This window comes from Ammodytes marinus, assembly GCF_949987685.1.
Source record: "Ammodytes marinus genome assembly, chromosome: 17".
NCBI classification, from domain to species: domain Eukaryota; kingdom Metazoa; phylum Chordata; class Actinopteri; order Uranoscopiformes; family Ammodytidae; genus Ammodytes; species Ammodytes marinus.
Genome location: NC_137221.1, coordinates 21,125,851 through 21,145,351, shown reverse-complemented (window position 1 = coordinate 21,145,351; position 19,501 = coordinate 21,125,851). Strand labels below are relative to the sequence as shown.

Here is a 19,501-nt window from a genome sequence, read left to right as displayed (position 1 = left end):
AGTAATTACTGTCGATCATTTAAAGAGGACCTATTGTACTTTTTCAACTTTTATGACCTGTAAATGATGTTATAATGATTTATAGTCATGTTTAACCATACTAAAGTATCAAATAATGACGTACATGCATTTAGACGTATTCCCTGCTGACCGTCTGGGGTGGCTGTGCAGAGCGCTAAACACTAGGAACGCCGGTCGAGAATTCACTTGTTCAAAATCTACATGGTTTTTTGTGCTGTGATTCGTGTCAGGTTGCTCTATAGGAGTCAATAATGAGAAATTAAGACCAGAAAAGTAGTAGGCTATAATAGGAGATCTTTAACAATATGCTGAGAACAAAACCTAATAACCCTTTGCCCAAAATGCATTGCAACCTATGACATTTTGGGTCACTTATTACATTATGGAGCGAGAAAAATATTTATTGTAGTGTAGTATAAAAGTTTGTGTATAGGAACACTTTGAGCCTTGAATTGCATTATAACTATTGAAAGAATGATTTTATTGAAACTACATTCCACATTTGAGCATTTAGCCCTTAAACCTATACATAATTGACTCACTCTATAATGTGATACCATTATTACACTTTTAGGAGAAACATATTTTTGCTTGCTTCATAATGTAAAAAGTGACCCAAAATGTAACAAGTTGTAACATTATGGGCAAAAAGTTATAACATTATGGGCTCAGTATTTTGCTACATTACATTCCTACCAGTATGAGTGAGGAATGTTACAGCAAGCAGAACCAGTGTCCATATGGGGCACGTGATTATTTTTCTAAGACAGCCTTAAAATTGTGAGGGTTTCCTTTGATACTTTGTATGTATATGTTGTTGGCAGAGTAAAGTGTGAGTTAAGTAAATATAAGTATATGTTCCCGTTATCGTGGCAGCTTAGACCAACTTATTTTTGGGGGACTACTGCCTCATTTCATGGTAAAACGTAAACGCGGGAATCAGTGTTGCATTGAATAAACCTAATGCGTCATGAACTCAATGTCGCGGATGGAGGTTCCAGAGCACTATACAGACACAGAACACCAAGGGTTGAATGTAATAAATGACAAGTTTATTGTTGCACAAAATGTACAAAATAACAAGCAAATGGACAGGCCCCCAGCACCCTCCCCCCCACAGAGTCCCTCCCCTGCCCTCTGGTTCATTCGCCACAATGAAGCTGAACTTCTGAAACCTATGACTACGGCAAGTCCGATGGTCCAAGCCAAAACGCATGGTAATTCTGAGAGACAACACACACCCAATCAAATTTTTCAGCGTCACTGAACAATTAAAAATGAATAAAAACACCTTATTTACACATTTCTGTCAGAACTTTTACAACATGCCATCTATATATTTATACAGAATATGCTTGTGCACATACCCCTGTATAGAAAATATATTATAAGATCAAATCAAATTAGACTAAGGGCTATAGACATCCAAAGTACAGCACTTATTTTTAATCTCCCTTTTGAATTTTTTTCATTTTCATTTCCCCACATTTGTTCAACTACTTTAGTACCTCGTACGAAAAGAAAGAAGTCTAGTTGTATGCAGATGATGTTGTTGTGTTTTTCCTTGAGGACCCAAGCTTGACCATGTAGATGCCTGTTTAGAAATGCCTCACATATTTACACTGGTAACGCTCAAATTTCTCCCATTTTCAAATGCTCGCGTGTCATTTCATGTTGACTGCAACGCCCCTTGAGAGCATGGCTTGATGGCTTGATGATGTAATAAAAGCAAAAAAAACAATCAGCTTTGGCACTAGGTGAAAGAAGTAAGGTGTGCTGTGGTTTACCTGTGACATGGCCTTCACTTGGATCTTACAGGTCGCTCATACCAGTTTGTGCACTAATGTGAAATCGCAGACTTTTTCCCGAAAGCAGACTTGATATTCGACATATAAGCGCAAACAAATAGGGTTGAGGAAGCCATTAAAGCTAGTACTGTGATATCTAAACCACGTTAGCACCATGGAGAAAGAGAGAGTGTGTGTTTGAATGACATTAGGACAAGTAAAGCCAGACCACTCGCATGATGTTTTGTGCTAGAAACAATTACAGTGTCAGGGGCGTACCAGATGGATCAAAAAGACACGTATCCAATGAATGGATGGGTTGGTGGGTGGGTTGGTTGGTGGGTGGGTGGGAATAGGGGGGAGGTTAATTGGCAAGAAAAACAAACAAAAACAGGCAGAAGCAAATCTCCGGAGTGTATCCATCACATTGCTCCATAAATCAACCTGTAGAGTGGAGAACAGTGCAGCTGGGTTATGGGCTTGATCAGCTTGGGTTTGGGGTTTTTCAAGGCGAACGGATATGGCGTTGTTTTCAAAGTGTGTGTGTGTGTGTGTGTGTGTGTGTGTGTGTGTGTGTGTGTGTGTGTGTGTGTGTGTGTGTGTGTGTGTGCAAAAATACTTGTCAGACTTACTGCTGAAAAATGAACCCTTATTACTATTGTTTTTTTTTCCCTATTAATTTTCATTTCGTACATTTTCCCTTTTGCTTTCAGTTCGGACCTTACATTTTTTGCAATATAGCTTCCTCTTTTATCCTATACCTACTTTTCTTCACCGGCTGCTTGTGATCACGCTTCTTTTTTAATATATATCTATATTTTTCTTTTCTGGCTTTTTCTTTTTTCTTACTTTACAAAATGAGAGACAGAATGATGGACAGCTGACAATATATATAATTAATTTTTCCTCTTATTATTATTATCATCTGGTCGCTTTTTAACCCCCAGGAGATGATTTTTTTTTCTTTGTTCTTTGTAAACAAACTGGTTTTATCAGCCACTGGCGTTAGTTTCCTCTCCTTTTTTTTCTTTCCTCCTTCAAGTGCACTCCTCCTTTCTTCCATCCCTCGCTCCGCTGCTCTCCTCTCTATCTCTCATTGCAGGAGGGCCCGGATTTGTTTGGAGGTGCTGTCATCATTTAGATGCCGTGTCGTGTACCTGAAGAAGAAGACCAAGTACACAGATGTTGAAGTCAGAATGTGCGTCATGTCTTTTGTGTATCTCTGAAACAAGCACACACACACACACACACACACACACACACACACACACACACACACACACACACACACACACACACACACACACACACACACACACACACACACACACACACACACACACACACACACACACACACACACACACACACACACACACACACACACACACACACACAAACACGTCCATACACACCTCAGTGCGTTCAGAAGTCCCTCCACACTGTTGGACGGCTGCTCTTTCAACACCTTGATGCAGCCCTTCATCTGCCCGGCACAAAGACAACACAGGGTGTTAAGAGAAAGGTCAGCAGCCTCAGATCCATCTCAGTCTCACCCACCTCCTGCTGCCACACACTGACTCAAAAACACATTTATACATCTGACTGATCTCAACAGTGTAATGTCATATGTATATATTGTATACGTAGATATAGGCCTATAGATTGTTCTTCTATATAAGTTGTGTGCATAAGCGTGTGTGCACTGTCCTTCACAAAGACCTGTGTTCAAACACTGTTAAACACTCCCTTAAAATCTTTCTACTTTATTTAATTATGAAAATGACAAAATGGTGTACAGAGGGATACCTACAAACACAATGTTGCAGTGCTCACTGGGAGGCAGAAATCCCAGAAGAGACCATGATCTGCGTGTATACTCACATCGATTTTGGAGGTCTTGGCGAAAGCCCCGACAGGGTGGACATGGTCGTAGAGAATGATGACCCCCACCATCACCCTCATGCAGAACAGCATGGTGTCTGTGTTGGTGAACCGACAGCGGTACTCACTGGATGGGGACAGAGAGCCAGAGTTAGCGCACAGTGACAGTGAGATCATGGCCACTGTTACTTGAAGCACTTTCGGGACTGCCTTGACTGAAGCTGCTGATGGCTTCTTATTCGCAATAAGACCTCAAATACAAAAAATTGCTGCAAATTTAGCACAAATGATTCACTGCTGGAGTAAGCGTTATTCACTTCTATTGAATTAGTGGCTCCAAAAACTTGAGAGGGGGGCATCTTTTGTGGGTTCACTTTGTTAATTAAAACTTCTAGATTCCTTCTGACCTTTCGGCAAGGAGAGAGATAGATTGAGTGAAGGGATGAATAGAGGAGGAGGGGGAGGAGGAGGAGGGAAAGTGTAGAAAGCACTCACGGAGTCTCCAGCATGACACGGCACACACAGGCCATGGTGCTCAGGCAGTCTGTGGTGTCCTCGATGGGCAAGGTCTTGTTCTGGAGGACGGAGAGAAGAAAAAAAAAGAGAAATTAGCAACGGGGGAATAGAAGCCTCTCTGACTCAAAGCAATACGGATTAGATGATGAATGCTGAGAATGTTCATCCCTTCCCCTCACTAACAAGGCACGGACAAGTGTTCTGTTAAGTCTGTGCACCAATTGAGCGAAATGTTCTAACCACAAGGTGGAGACAAAGGCACATCTAAAGAGTTTGGTAATCATGACCAACAAGTCCTTGGAATTTTTCCTAAGAAATCTTTCTGTTTCTGTTTGTTTGACAGTGACTCTGCCAAACTAGTCTTGTATCAGTACCACTGAGGACAAGCTATATACTCTATGATGCTATTTAAAGAGATATTTGACACTGTAAAAGCTCTAATTTAAAATGGTTCTGTGGTGATGTGGTTTAAATTGACTTCATTCCTTTCAATGACCATTGGTTTTCTCTCAAATTCTAGTTTTTGTATCTGACTGACTTGGGAAGAATTGGAAATCTACCTCTGAAACAAACTTGGTGGTGGCGTTGCTCAGAGTCTTCAGCATTGGTGTTGCTTCGGCGTAGAACAGGGACATCCGATTGGCCATCTCGTTGTTCACCTCGTTCTCCGCTTCCAGCTGTGTGCCAATACAAAAACAGATGCCACATATTATGTCTTTAAGAAGAATGAATCATCAACCGCACCTGGTCTACTGTGTTTAGCTCAAATAGCAACTTAAAAGTCATAGTGTGTAACTTTTTCAAGATAATGAATGTTGGTTACATTCAAGCCATCGCCAAATGAGTTGACACAAAATTGATTATTATGCCTATCAGCTCCACAAAACTCTCTCTGTATTTCTCAGCGTTTACAAACTGCTGTCGCCCATTGATAGCGGCGCAGGAGCTCAGAAGTTATGCACTATAACTTTAAATACTGCATGTACATGTCTTTGTTCTGTTTCGCAGGAAAGGAAAACCTCCACTTCCGCTCATTAATGATTTAAAGAAAGAAAGTCAAGCCGGGCGTGTTGCTTAGGCTAAACATTCACTCATGTACTCATGTGTAGCTTAAAACAGGATCCAGATCAGGTCCCCTTGGGCCCCTCACCTGCTGGTTGTTGAGCCTGTTCCTGCTTATAGTCCTCCTGTAGTAGCTGAAGTCATTCTGAATGGCTGGATTCGTCATCTGCATGGTGAAGAGCAGAGGTGATTTTAGAAAAAGGCAATTCAAGGAAGTAAGTGACTATGTTTACATGCACAGCAATAACTCTGTTATTAACCCGGTTAAGGTCATATTCAGAATAAGACATCGTCATGAAACAATAGTTCTTGCTCTACTTGATTTAGAACAAGCTCATATTCAGAGTAAACCATAACCCGGGTTCAGACACCTGGAGTATTATGATCTTAATCACATTATTGTGCCATGTATACACCTGAATCTGAATAAATATTCCGATCTGTGTTTCTGCTGCATTTTTCGGCATTCGCCGCAGTTTGTGACCCATGACTTTTACGCATAATTTTTAAAGTTAGTAGTTACAAGTAAACAGGTAAAGTTATCGTGTTGCTGTTACACACGCAACAAGGCTCCTTAAAAAAGCCGTAATCATTGTTGACGTATAAAACAATGGCAGACAACGCTAATGACATAAAGTGAGTTCATTTTCCATGGATGGGACAGGAATCATTACATATACTGTATGCTGATTGACATGTAAACCGGAATATCCCCATAGCTGCTGCACATGTTCACACCTTATTTGGAATATTATCTTAACCGGAATATAGACCTTAATCAGAACTTGCTGTGCATGTAAACATATAGTCATTGATTTGTCTCTTCAGTACTGTAAAGGTCAGTCTCAGAGGGCAATAAAAAAAGGATTCCCCTTCTTCACCTTTAGTTCGTCGAAGCTGAGTGTAAAATGCAGGATCTCAGCAAACTGTTTGGCCAGCGCCTGCTCTCTCTCCAGGTGCTGCATGGGAGCGTAGGGAGGGCTGGTCAGAGCCTCCAGAAGGCTGCGCAAGGCGTTCTCTGTAAAACATTATGAAGAAAAAAGAAAAAAGGTTTTCAGAAATGTATCTGCACAAGCTGGAATCTGCATACGTCACACTGCTGATGCCACTGTACAGGTGTGTATCTCCCTGTGTTTACACTGCTGTAATTCTCTATCATCTGGCCTGGATAGGATGTTTTTTATCATGTGACCAGATTAGCAAAAAAAATTAATAAATAGGCCTACGGTACATACGGCAGCAACAGGATTTAAACTGGTTCAAACGGACAAAATCACAAGTCCAGTTGTGTCACCTCCTCACTGGATGGCACTGGATACCTGCTGGTCTGTTAGAAATGGACCCAGCACTTCTTAAGTACAGTGGAATCTGGCCCCGGGCAGTATAACACACCTTTTGATCCTCTCTGAGAGCAGGGCTCAGGTTCTCAAACAGGGATCCTCTGGCTGGGATATGGCATTTAACGTGACTAGAATGTACAATTGCTGTGGAACTATACATGTCTGTTAATGTGTAGGTTCCTGGGACGGCCATATTGGTCTGTGGGTTGATCGGTCCACCACTCTGGTCCAGACTTACTCTACCGCGACTACAACTTCATTGGATGGCAATTAAATTTAGTATAGACATTCATCTTCCCTTAATAATCCTAAAGCCGTGGTGATCCAATGATATAGAACTGCACTATATTAATTGTTGGACTCATGGAAATTAAAAAAGAGATATCATCATCTTCTTTACCTGGCACCTACATTACCCACAATGCAACTCATGACATTGCCCTCAGCCTCAGTAATTTGTGTTTTTGTGCTAATTAGCAGGTGTACACGTGCTAATGCTCTAAAGCGAGTCAGTGAGCACAGCAAACGTTATACCTGCTAAATATGCTAGACATGCCATTTTGCCTGCTGACATTAGCATTTAGGTCAAAGCACTGCTGTGCCTACGAACAGCCTCATAGAGCTGTGAGCATGACTGATTTACCAATAGCAAAAACACACAAAAAACACTAAATCAAATGACTTGTTAAAATGGGAAATTAACTGAATGGTAGAATGTGAAAGGTTTACCACCCTCTTTCAAAATCTTTCTTTCCTTTTCTCTTCATCCGTCTCACTCTCTTACACACCATTCAGTCCAAAACGCAGCGTCACAGAGCCCCAGGCGTAGCTGATGACTTTTAAGTCTCCTTGCGACACACTGGCTTGGAGAATAATGATGACCTTTTACTAAAGGTTCAGCAGTTAAGCATCTCTCCTTTTGCCCTCCATGGCCACGGGCATGACTAATAAATATTCACTGGACAGGACACACCAAAGGTACATATGCTGTAAGTGGTCCCTCCATAGAGATCACACTGTGGCATAATAACATAGACTGAGTGTCCTGGTGGACAGCGTATCAGTGACCAAACATACCCTCTGTGTCACATTGGCTATTGAACTTAAGCCTTGTTATTGCTTTGCTGCCTCCGACAAATCAGACACCAGAGCTGGACCTCAGAGGCTGTGTGTTAGTAATGCCACAGAAGCAGAGTCTCCTGGGGCCCCATCCCTTCCTCTGCATCAAAAATGCATAAGGGCCTTCTATAAATACAGCAGTGGAGTGTTTCATCTGAAGGGCCTGGGCACAAACCCCACTCTCCCTCCCGCTGGTATAGCACATACTGAGCAGCACTGATTCCTCTCCATCCAATCTGTCAGTATACATACTAGATTGAATAGAGAGACACTACAGCTGTCTCTATATGGTTACATTTTTATTGTCCCCTATGTACTCTGCAAGTCACAGATATCGGATCCCTTTCTCTCCATAAGAGGGTTTGGAAGGCGATGTAAGGCAGGTATCTGTTGTACTGCCTCTCGTATGGATACATTAGCGCTTGTACATTATCATGAATAATTAGTCAGCCCTCTTTCTATGGTAAGCTGAGAACACCATGTCCGTGAGATGGAAGTATTATTGGGAGGCAAAGCAGAGGCGGCGGCCGAACTCTATTCCTGCGCTCTTACTTCTCTCACTCGCTCTCTCTCTCTCTCTCTCTCTCTCTCTGACACACTCTCACTCTCTCTCTCTCTCTCTCTCTCTCCCTTTCTCTACTCTCTGTGTGCTGGACATCCATATACCACTGTTTCCTTAGCAACGGCTGCCTGGCTGCTGCTAGGTCAGGATGCTGCGGAGAGAGATGGCTGAGAGGACATTCATAGTGTGTGTGTGTGTGTGTGTGTGTGTGTGTGTGTGTGTGTGTGTGTGTGTGTTATGCCTGTGTTTAGGAATGCTGCCGGACTGAAATTGCATGTAAAGTCACAAAGGTGCTACTAAGCAACATGGAGTGGAACTGTGAAGCAACACTGACAGAACAAGATGAGCTTCTCCCTCATTTCCAGTGAGAATAACAATCCAATTGCCTTCATATGAGTCTAATATATAAGGTGTTCACCGTATTTGTCTGGGTCACAGTGTACTACCAGTGACCGTCGACTGCCACATACAATGCATGATGTCACACACAACTTTCACATCCTGTAGCTGTTGATGAGTAGCTGTCAAGAAAGACAAAACAACAGCTAGTGTTACCAAGCGTTAATAATCTTCTGCAAGACCATTGTGGAGCCCTATACACCTACTCTACACTAATATGCACAACTAATGCTAAATAACCCACAGCCATTTCAACAAAAGCTCATCATGTCCTGAGTAAAAAGACAAGAGCATGAATGAGCATGCAACCTTCACTCCATTTTCTACTGCTGTTATATCCTCTCTTCCCCTGTTGACTCTATACCCATACAACACTTTCAGATGTAGGCTACCTTTTGTCAGCCATTAGTCAAGGTCTTGCCTCTGATAACTGACTGGATGACATTAAGAAGGCCAACATAGATTTAGCTAATAGCTTCTTCTGCTATACATCTTCCAATATGGCCACCAAGAAGTGTGTTACATCACCTGCAATTACCTTATCTGTGTGTGTGCTTGAATGTAATAATAGCCATGCTCACCCAGTCGGAGGGAGAACTCGTAGAAGCGCTTGAGCTTGGCCACCAGGGGGCAGACTGCGTTCCAGGCCTTCTCCTGCAGAGCGAGGTCGCCTGGGTTACTGATGGCCTGTGGGGCAGAGAGCGGCGGCAGCACAGATGTTTGTTACCGTCCTCCGTCAAAAACCATTTAAAAAGCCTCCCCACCTCTTCCATCCTGTCTTCCTCCAAGCAACGTTTCACCTCAGTGAAACATTTACACTTCCAACTTTGATGGTTCTATATCTGTTCAGCAAAAAGTGAGTACTTTGCCTAGTAGCCTATCAAAGGGCATTGTATTGAATGTCATTTAGCTAGGCCTACCTGTACAATTACTCAATTAGTTTTATTCACATGACAAGAGACACCGTATCCACTTAATGACACTGTTTTAATTTAATATTCGAAATGATGAGTGTACATTATAGGCTACGTAGTCCACCGCACAACAGGAAAATGTTAGGCTACACAAACAGGAGTGAATAGTAGCCTACATTTGTTGGGGACTATTTTCAGACATGGATTGATACACATTTGTGAGTAGCCTATTTACAGCAGCGGGAGAGTGTGAAAAAGCTCAAGATGAACTACCATGTTAAACGTAATGAAGGAACTACCGCATAAAGGGAAAAGGTAGGCTGCTGGGGCAATACTTATATAGTGGGATCAATTCGTAGGTGGTTTTGGTCTTTTGGGAGGATTTATCGGAGAGACACAGACTATTACGTTCATCCTTTGTCCTTTTATGCTTTCTGTGATAATCACATCCTTTTGAGGAGATGCATCCACGCATGACGGGGCAATATTTTGTAATTTTCTCCTTGGTGGGATTAATTAAACATAAACTATTCCCACGGTGTGGCCTTAAATGTCACGCTGCCGTCTGAAATCCTCTGCAGGTGCACATTTTAAAACACATGGAAAAGAGTACAAGCACTTTTTGGTTGGATCAAGCTTATGAAATTAAAGTGAGTGGAAGAGTGTGCCTGAGTGTCTGTTCTTGAGAAAGGTTAAGGAAGTAGGGGGAAACCATCCAGCACTAATTTGTTAAAGTATAGCAACGCCAACAGCTAAGCAATCAGCAGCCATCACTCATGCCATACACTGCAGAGGGAACTTGTTTGAAGTGATGTGTCACTGAGAACCAAAGATTAACCTGAGCACACCAGATTAATATTAACACCTCCTACAATAACATTGCCACCGATAAAACAACAACATATTGCATTGAACATGTTTGTTTGGAAAAAATACTTTCACACATTCTCTGACTAATTAACATTTCGACCCTATAGCAGGCCATGTGAGTCACACACCAGACTGAGCTTGCTAACGTTTGCCTGGCTGTGCCACTGTTTATTAGGCTTTTATAGCTATGTCGCGCGCTCACTTCTCGTATCTCCTGGCCCGCTCCGTTATAGGACTGCAGCTCGGCCAGAATCCCGTGGGCCTCCTCCAGCACCGCGCTGACCTGGTTCCACACCGCCGTCTCTGCCTCTGTGGGCTGGGCATCTGTGAGGGGAGGAGGAGGAAGGAGGGAGGGAAGTGAAAGTGTGACGTAAGGCCCGGGCAGTGGTGAGAGAGAGAGAGAAAGAGGATGAAGACAACGAGAGAAAGGAGGTTAGTGATGACGGAAGAGCTGAAAATATGATATCCATAGCAGGCCAGAGCTAACTAGTCTAAAGGTGGAGTCAGCCAAAGTCTGGAGAACTTTTTTGGTCAAAATGAATGAGTGAATATCTCCTCACAATCCGCTACATGTCTGTACTGGTCTGTACTGTTTGTGTGTGCGGGTTGAAAATAAATCCAGTGTTAATACACAGCCTAGGCTCTGTAAACAGGCAATATTGCTAGCTAAGGTGGGCCAACTTTGTTTAAACATATACTTTGTTTATATACCAGTTTACGGAGCCCAAGCAGTCTGTGAACACCAGAGCGCACACAGAACGGATACTGGTAGGAGATTGGGAGGAGATAATCACTTAATCTGACCAAGAAAAGTGATTTTGACAACAAGCAACACTGACTCTACCTTTAAATAGGTACAAGACTGCATGAAAGCCAACTATCCCTACTACAAGTTAAAGTTACTGCATTGCATGGTGTTAGTGGACATTGCAGCCGTAGCCGACACATCTAAGGTTGAAATCTGGGCAGTAAATAAATGATACAATTTTCCCCACCATAGAAAGAGACCTGCAAGTCACGCTCTGTCACACAGTGAGGTTTGATTACAAAGTGTTGTGGTCACTTAATCATTTTTAATAAAGACCAAGAGATGACAGGTTTCCCTACAGGGATTTGGATGAGGATGTTGCTATAATGACATTTTGATGGTTTTCAGGCATAGTGTAAAAGTGCACCACTACTGCGCGGGACAATTGGACTTGACTCCTGAGCTTTAATCGCCTTCACTGTTAAATCAGGGGAGATTAATACTGTTCTGTGAAGGTGTAATTGTCCCATCAGATTGGTTTAATAGTTTTATCCATCTTTTTTTCTCACTTTTTAATTCTCCCCTCAACGTCTATAGCTGCATTCCATTAGTAGTTGCACTTCCCCTCGTTGATTTACCCTCAGCCCTTGGTATGACGTACCAGCATGCGTTGCACGGAGCGAACTTGGAGCGCGGAGGGAGACTGGGCGGGGGAGGAGCGGGGGATTTAAATGGAACCCACTTGCCCTTGTAGTCGCAATGGACCGTCAGTTACATAGGTAAATCTGAATGCAAATAATACAGAATTATAACATTCTGCTAAGGTAGCCTAAGTTGCAGAAAGCCATTTCCATAGCATAACAAACATTGAATTTTTACATGGTAACTCAGATTATCAAGATGTTGTTACTTACACATGTAAATTGTTTGCTCCGACGTATTTTCTTATTTCATGTCAGAAAACATTTGTTTTAAATAGTCCTATAATTGGCAGCCATCGGTGTTATAGCAGTAATGTGCAATACATTCACTGGATTGTTCCTATGGAAATAGGATAGGCTAATTGAGGCGCATTGGAATATATTTATAATCTATATATATTTGTCCTGTGGGTGGCCGCGATGACCCTAAAAGCATACAGTCTACCGGAAAATAAAAGGAGAAGAAGAAGACGACGAACTGCAATGCACTGTGGGTGATATCCACCTCGGAGTGACCATGGATGTTCACTCGATCACTCAGCCCTCCGAGGGTCTATCTCACATAGTTCACTTCAGTTTCCAGACAATTGGAACGACACTTAAGATGGCGGCGGGGATTCCCCCGAGGGCAAGTGAACGAGGGCAAGTTGAACGGGTAATGGAACGCAGCGTATGAATGGCTGGAGGAGTTACACCCCACTTCCTGTGTTTGTAACTGTTAGACATGTTAAAACAAGCAAGCAAACAGGGAGGACAACCTCTGGGCATGCTCACTCTGTCTCTTTCTCTGTATCTCACTCGTAGCCTACACTATATACTGTGAACTCAGTGTTTTTAGGATGAGTCCTGTTGAGTCATCATTGTGTTTGCTTCCTCTCTCCTCCCAGCTATACCCGTGTCTCAGTGTGTGACTCAGGTATGAAGTGAGAGTGGGCATGCTCACTACGTGATTATTTTTTTCACACCCCGAATGGCAATACCTCCCTGCAGAGAAATAGTAATCATGGAAATTTTCGCTGCAATTATAAGCACAGCAAGCATAGCTATTTTAGTGATGACTTCTCCCTAATGTGCTCCTTCATTTATCTGGTAAACAACAACATAGGCCTAAGTTGCCTATTTAATAATATAATTATAATAAGCATTGCATTTACTCTCAGAGCATTAAAGGAGTAGTGTACTTTGTTTACCGAATGAGATTAGAAGAATTGCTACTACCCTTATATCTGTATAGCGCTACATTTCCTTTATTGTTGTTATTTTATTTAATCTTTTGTCTATTTCCTGTGTATTTTATCGTATCTCCCCGGCTGCTATGACATTTTTATTTCCCTCTGGGGATTAATAAAGTTACCTATCCATCCAAACACACACACATTGATTAGCATTTAGCCATAACTAGCTTCATGAAAGCTCATAGTCTTATAGCACAAACCAAACAGTGAACTGTGTGACAGAGGTGACTGTGTCTCTGGGTAGAGAAGGAGAGCTCACAGATGGCACCGGAGGAGGGGGGGGGGGGGGGGACGTCGACTCACTCCACTTGCTTTTGAAGTAAAGTGAATCACAGGCATAATGAATGAAGGGTAAATTTAGCCTGTTTTACAGCTGACGTTTCTGGCCAGCAGTGAGCTCTCCCTCCCACTGCAATATACACTCAGTAAAGGAGGAGGAGGAGGACGAGGACGAGGCCAGCTGTTAAAGGGGGGGAGAAGTGGTTGAGGAGAGGGCAGAATACGTAAGGATACACGGCAAAATATCTCCATCTTAACAATTCATTTAGTCTCATAATCAGTTTTAAAAGTCTCGAGTAGGATTTCGTTTTAGCCAAAAATGACTTGTTCGTACATAAAAGAATATGTTGGAAGAGGATTATCGCTTTAGTCTCAAAGAGATTAATTCCTTGAACATTTTGGAGTGGATTCTTAGCCGTGCTTATGTTAGCAAGCTCGCTAACACACTAGATTGAGATGGTAATGCTAAACATTAGAGTAGGGTATATACTGCTAAACATCAGCATGTTAGCTTTGTCATTGTGCACGTTAGCATGCTGATGCAGCCCCGTAGAGCGGCTAACTGTGGACTCTTGCTAACTATTCTTCTTTTATTTGGTACAAAAATGTAGGCCTACTGATGACTTCAAGTCAACACTGACTTCTAAAAACGAAATGAGCTGTTAAGATGGACATTTAAACACTGGGACATTTAGAAATCACTGTGAGGGAAAATGTGAAAAGGGGGTTAACTGGGTTAGGGATAGATATGGTTTAATTTAACCAACCTCTTTCAAAATATTTCTCTCTTTCTTTCAGTATTTTCTTTATCAGTCTCTCTCTTTTACACACACACACACACACACACACACACACACACACACACACACACACACACATATTTTTTAGCCTATTCAGTGCAATGCACACTCTCTCTCTCACACACACACACACACACACACACACACACACACACACACACACACACACACACACACACACACACATAGGTCAGACATTCAATAGATCACACAATAGGGAATGAAGAAATGAGGAGGCGGAAGGATGACGATGGGCCTTTTTTGTGTAAGCCACCGTCATCCCCAAGCAACAGACACCCACACAGGACTGGCACTGCTCGCTGGTTATTTCTCCTCCGTTTTTATCGGCTTATAGGAGCCCAGATCAAAGCGTTTTATTGTTGTCATGTTGCTGCTGCCGCGTCACCATGCCACTGTGCAATCTGTCTGCAATCTAATATGATGTGCCACGCTTGAATAAGACCCTTATCAAACAGAAAGAAGACAAAATGACTCAAATGCCAGTCCCCGGAGCAGAAATGAAGAGATAAAGGAGCGGAGGAGGGAGGGAGGGAGGCAGGGGTAAATATAGAGACAAAAAGATGACACAATGGTCAGCTAAAGACGGATGGAATGATGGAAAAAAAACAAAGCATATTGGCAACAAAGAGAAAGGGGAGAACTCAAAAAACAATAAGAAGCGGATGGTCTCACGTTCAAAGTCAAGGAAAACTATTGGGCCATGCTCAAGTTCGGCGCAAGCCAGCACTTTCAGGAGGTTTCCCATGAGCCCCCTGGAACAGAGAGAGGGGAGAAGTCTGTGGGTGATGAGGGGGACGGGTGTGTCGGGGGGCTTTGTGCGCGTATACGTGTGTGTGTGTGTTTTCTGGTGTGTGTGTGGGCTGTGTGGGAGGTGAAGGTGTTTCGGGGGGGGGGGGGGGGGGGCTGGATGAGAGGGGGCTGTTGGAATGGCACGATGGAAGTATGACCTGGGTGAAGCATGGCAACATGGACACAGCGCTGCTTTAATCCCACTCCAACGGTATTGTTTCAAGCTTGCTAGTTGAGATAAAGGGAAATGTTATTGATTTGGGTGGCACCGATGATGGCACTTTAAAGGTCAAATGAGAGCTCCAGAGAGTATGCGGGAATTGGGACATCGAGGAGAGAAAGTCACATTTAAATCTACTCATTATTTGTAGAATTCTATAAAACATTTTTTAAATGATACTATAATACAGTATATTCCTCATTTTCTGACATAATCTTGAATTACATCGGATTATATTTATTTGAGTAGGAATAAGCAAAATGACCACAGAATCAAAATACTGAAAAATGGAAGGCAACGATAATAATCACGCTACAAATAAGCACCTTGTTTATGGGCTGGTGTTAACCGTGTAAGGAGATGTTGCTAAATAAAACTGCAGCATCGAAAGTGAAAGGGAGGCAGTTTTCGATCATTGTAGATTGTAATGGCTCTTGTATCATGTTATTGCAAATTCTTTTACATTTGAGGTCATTTTGATTTAAAATCATTTAATTCTCGGGAAAATGTGTTGATGAAACTGATATAAATCTAATACTATAAAAAAGTGGTTATTGCACGAAGGCCTATTAAAACGTTAAAGACACAGCGTAAACAAGTATTTTATGAAAATGTGGCTGTACTCACTGTAATTATCTACGCACCATGGTTAGACAGGACGGCTTTGAGCATCAGAAAAGCACTGAGAGTGGGACTAGAGAGCGTCTGATAATGACAAACCACACCCACAGCAACACTCCATCACACCACCAACAACTCAGCAGCTCACTTCCCTGGACCCCACCCCAGCCAGCCAGCCACCTCCCACCGGACACCTCCGCTGCACACACACTTGTGCACTCACATTTCAAGCACACGGGCACGTGCACACACACACACACACACACACACACACACACACACACACACCCCCGGCGCTTACTTACTTTCAAAGTCCAGGAAAAAATGTGGACAGTTCTCTAAATCCTTGCCAAGGACCTTAATGAGGTTCCCCATGGCTGGCGACCTGCACGAGGAGGAAATAACAAAATGCATACAGTACGCAGAAAAGAAAACCTGGCAACCCTGGCATTCAAATACACAGCAGCATGCACATGAACATGCAGAACAGCAGGTTGTGACCATTTTAACGATTATTTTTTACCCATCTGCACTTCCCTAATTATCCCTTTATTCTTACCCTCCTAATTCATCTCCCTGTCTAAGCGATATATACCGAGTCAAGTCAGACATCCCGGTCATGAATGTCACCGATCACAGTTTGCCTCCCATACACAGCTTATGTATTCGATTAGAGAGGGGCCTGAATCCAGTGGTGAATCATTTAGCTCACTCACTGGGAGTCACTAGAGTTGAGCAGTGGTTATAATCCATTTACATTACTATAGTAACTCAATAAAAGCCTGCTATGCATGGGCTACTTTCTCCTAATGCCCTTCGTGTACAGCAGTCTATGGATACTTTATGACAAGCTTTTTATACTTCATAGGGCAACAGCCAGAAGCCAGTGCTTTATAAAAACCAATGAAGCAAGCTTTATCAGATTAGAAGTGGAGGTCAGACGGGCAGGATATACAGGTCTGCATGTTTGTATGCTCGTACACAGCGCCACACCAAACAGCATATGTCGGGTGTTTCTTCAATGTAAAGACCATGGCACTGGTCCCTGGTTTCAACCTATTGAATCCTGATCAGGCCAGACAGTGCAGACTCCCGCTGTGGTGTCAGATATGGTTCCAAATAGAAGTGGGCAAGGGCATACACCACAGATCAAATTTGATTTTGATTCAATACCAAGTAATGCCAAGTCACCGGTTAAAATGTGTTTCTGTTCTATCGTATCGGGTAGAGCCAAGTGGTGATTTATGAGGTAAATGCATAATTAATGGACTACTTCTGAATACATTTTCAGTACCACCATAAATTAAGCATTTCTTTTTACAGTACTATAATGACTCAATAAGCTATCTTCTTTAACGACTCCTGAAAAGTTACTGTTTTACTGTCGTTGTTTACAGCAGCAGGGCCCACAGTTTGGTTTACAAACATTCTAGTCTCACGTTTGGTTCCAGGTTGGTTGTAAACAAATGCCCGTGCTCTGAAACTACACAGTGCACCTTTAATAGTTTAGAAGCAGTTGTAGAAATACCTTCGGTGTCGAACTACCGACCCTTAGTTCATAGAGAAATTCTCAAAAATGGGTTTTAGAATCTCTTTTGACTGAATGGTGCAGCCCATTGGTGCAGCCCGACCAGCAAATAAGGAGACCAGGGTTTGAAATATCTCCATCATACAGCTTCAATAGATGTCTGTAACAGGCTCATATATACAGATATGTATAGTCCTATGTGATATTGGCAGACAGTGTGGAATCTTATTATTTTTAACAACCTCCAAGCTAATTAAACAGCAGGGCGTTAAGGGAGAAAGGTCGTGTAGGGTTGAAAGAGGGAGAGGATGGAGCGGCAACATGTGGAGAGTTAAAAAAAATATCAAAAGACACAAAAAAACAAGTGGAATCCAATGTTCAAACACTGACTGCCAGCTGTGCGAGCGTGAACGCCTCTTCTCGCTCACAGAGGCACTTTGGTATAGCAGAAGGTAACGCGGCTGCCAAGTTTCACTTCCTCCGCCGTACACTCTGTGTTTATGTGCTATGTTAGCCCACAGTGGAGGCCTATCAGTTTCCCACTTACAGAGGGATTTATCGCTAGCATTAGCATGTTTATGAGATGCCACCGTCCTGCAAAAAAAGCAAAAAAACAACACAGCCTTTTCTGTGTTACTCAGCAAGAACGGGTGATGCAATGCAGCACTGAGGTAAGCCTAGAGACAGGCCTGGACAGGGGAGGCAGTTAGTTTCTGTACACCGTCCAACCACCAAGACAGCTATTACAGCTTCTCCAAACTGGGTGACTTCTCCTCAAGATGATTACAGCTGTATTTATGTACAGTATATCTGCTACATGGGAGGCAATAGGCTATGCTATAGAGAGCCATATGCTGAGTCACTGCCAGAGCCTGTGAGCATCAGTCCAACGGGTGTAGAAATGCCACCCCCCGTCTCCTCCTCTTGACTTTTAGACCACCTGCTTTTCAAGATGGCAGGACGCTATGAATAAATGAATAACAGATTCAACACCATGCCGCTGACAAGGTGATTGCAAAGGCAAAGGCAAGCTGAGATAGCGATCTAATAGAAAGCAATGGAAGCTTTCTGACATGTGATTTTGTCTATGTGTGTGTGTGTGTGTGTGTGTGTTTGAGGTAGCCGCACACACACACTTTAACACACATACAGCGAGTCTGGAGCAGCATGCGGTCCAGCCCGAGAGCAGGCAGCGCTCGGCTCGGCTGATGGTTGCCAGGTTACTGTTGGCCTGGTAATATCCTCTGCTGCTCTTCTCAGCAGAAGATGTGGAGGAGAAAGAAAAAAAAGCGAGCAGCCAGGGCCAGTTGTTGCTTACAACAAAGAACCGATGCGGTCAGCGGCCATTGCAGGATTAATATATGGTAAAGACGAGACAGAATTTCACCAAGGAAGAAAAATAAAGCAAATCAAAAAATTCTACACCTTTCCCGTCTTACCCCTTTTCCTATGAGGGATTGGCCTCTTCCTTAGCCCCGTCACTCTGTCTGTCTCCTCCTTGTGAAACCCCAGCTGTGTTGGTAAGTCCCAGGTTATAAACGATGACAACCGTCCCAGAGCGGCACCAGTTGCCAATCAAGCTTCTCTCTTAAGAGACTGGTGTAAACTTCTGCTCTCCCTCCCTCTGTGCATCTCTGTCCACTTCACACTTCTCTTTTTCATCTATTTAAAGGCCTGTGGTTTTGTCTCTCTCTATTTGGTCTGCGCTCTAGATGCTTCTCTTTGTTTTTCTGTTGAGTTTTTTCTCTCCCTTTCTCTTTGTGGATGAGGAGATATGCCTAAGCCCCGCTGGGTCAGGTTGTTGTTGTTTGGTGTAAAGAGTGCGTGAATATCTTCATGTTATTTACATTTCTGTCTTTTTTTTGGTCCCTCTGGCAGTTTGATCCTGACGTGTGTGTCTGTGTGTTTTTTTCATTTCATTGGCATACAGGGGGGGAGAACACTCTTCTTCTCTCTTCTCTCTTTTTCTTTTTGACGTCAGAATGGGTTCCTCAAAAAACCTCCCCTCCGGCTCTCCTCCCTGCCTCACTTCTCTATTTCAACACTCAGCAGCAGCAGCAGCACTCTGCAACCAAGCAGCTCCTC

General features: G+C 42.9%; 1 protein-coding gene across 1 annotated transcript; it reads right to left on the bottom strand.

Moving 5' to 3' along the window:
- Positions 1-1,168: 1,168 nt before the first annotated feature.
- On the bottom strand, positions 1,169-18,987 carry fam49al (family with sequence similarity 49 member A, like). Its single transcript, XM_080046101.1, has 11 exons — positions 18,856-18,987; positions 14,931-15,010; positions 10,677-10,798; positions 9,272-9,377; positions 6,152-6,288; positions 5,359-5,436; positions 4,769-4,885; positions 4,188-4,267; positions 3,693-3,819; positions 3,224-3,294; positions 1,169-2,965 (listed from the first exon to the last, which is right to left on the bottom strand). Exons 2-11 carry the CDS (start codon positions 15,001-15,003, stop codon positions 2,902-2,904), a joined length of 975 nt encoding a protein of 324 aa, XP_079902227.1. The 5' UTR covers positions 15,004-15,010; positions 18,856-18,987; the 3' UTR covers positions 1,169-2,901.
- Between the last annotated feature and the right edge of the window lie 514 nt (positions 18,988-19,501).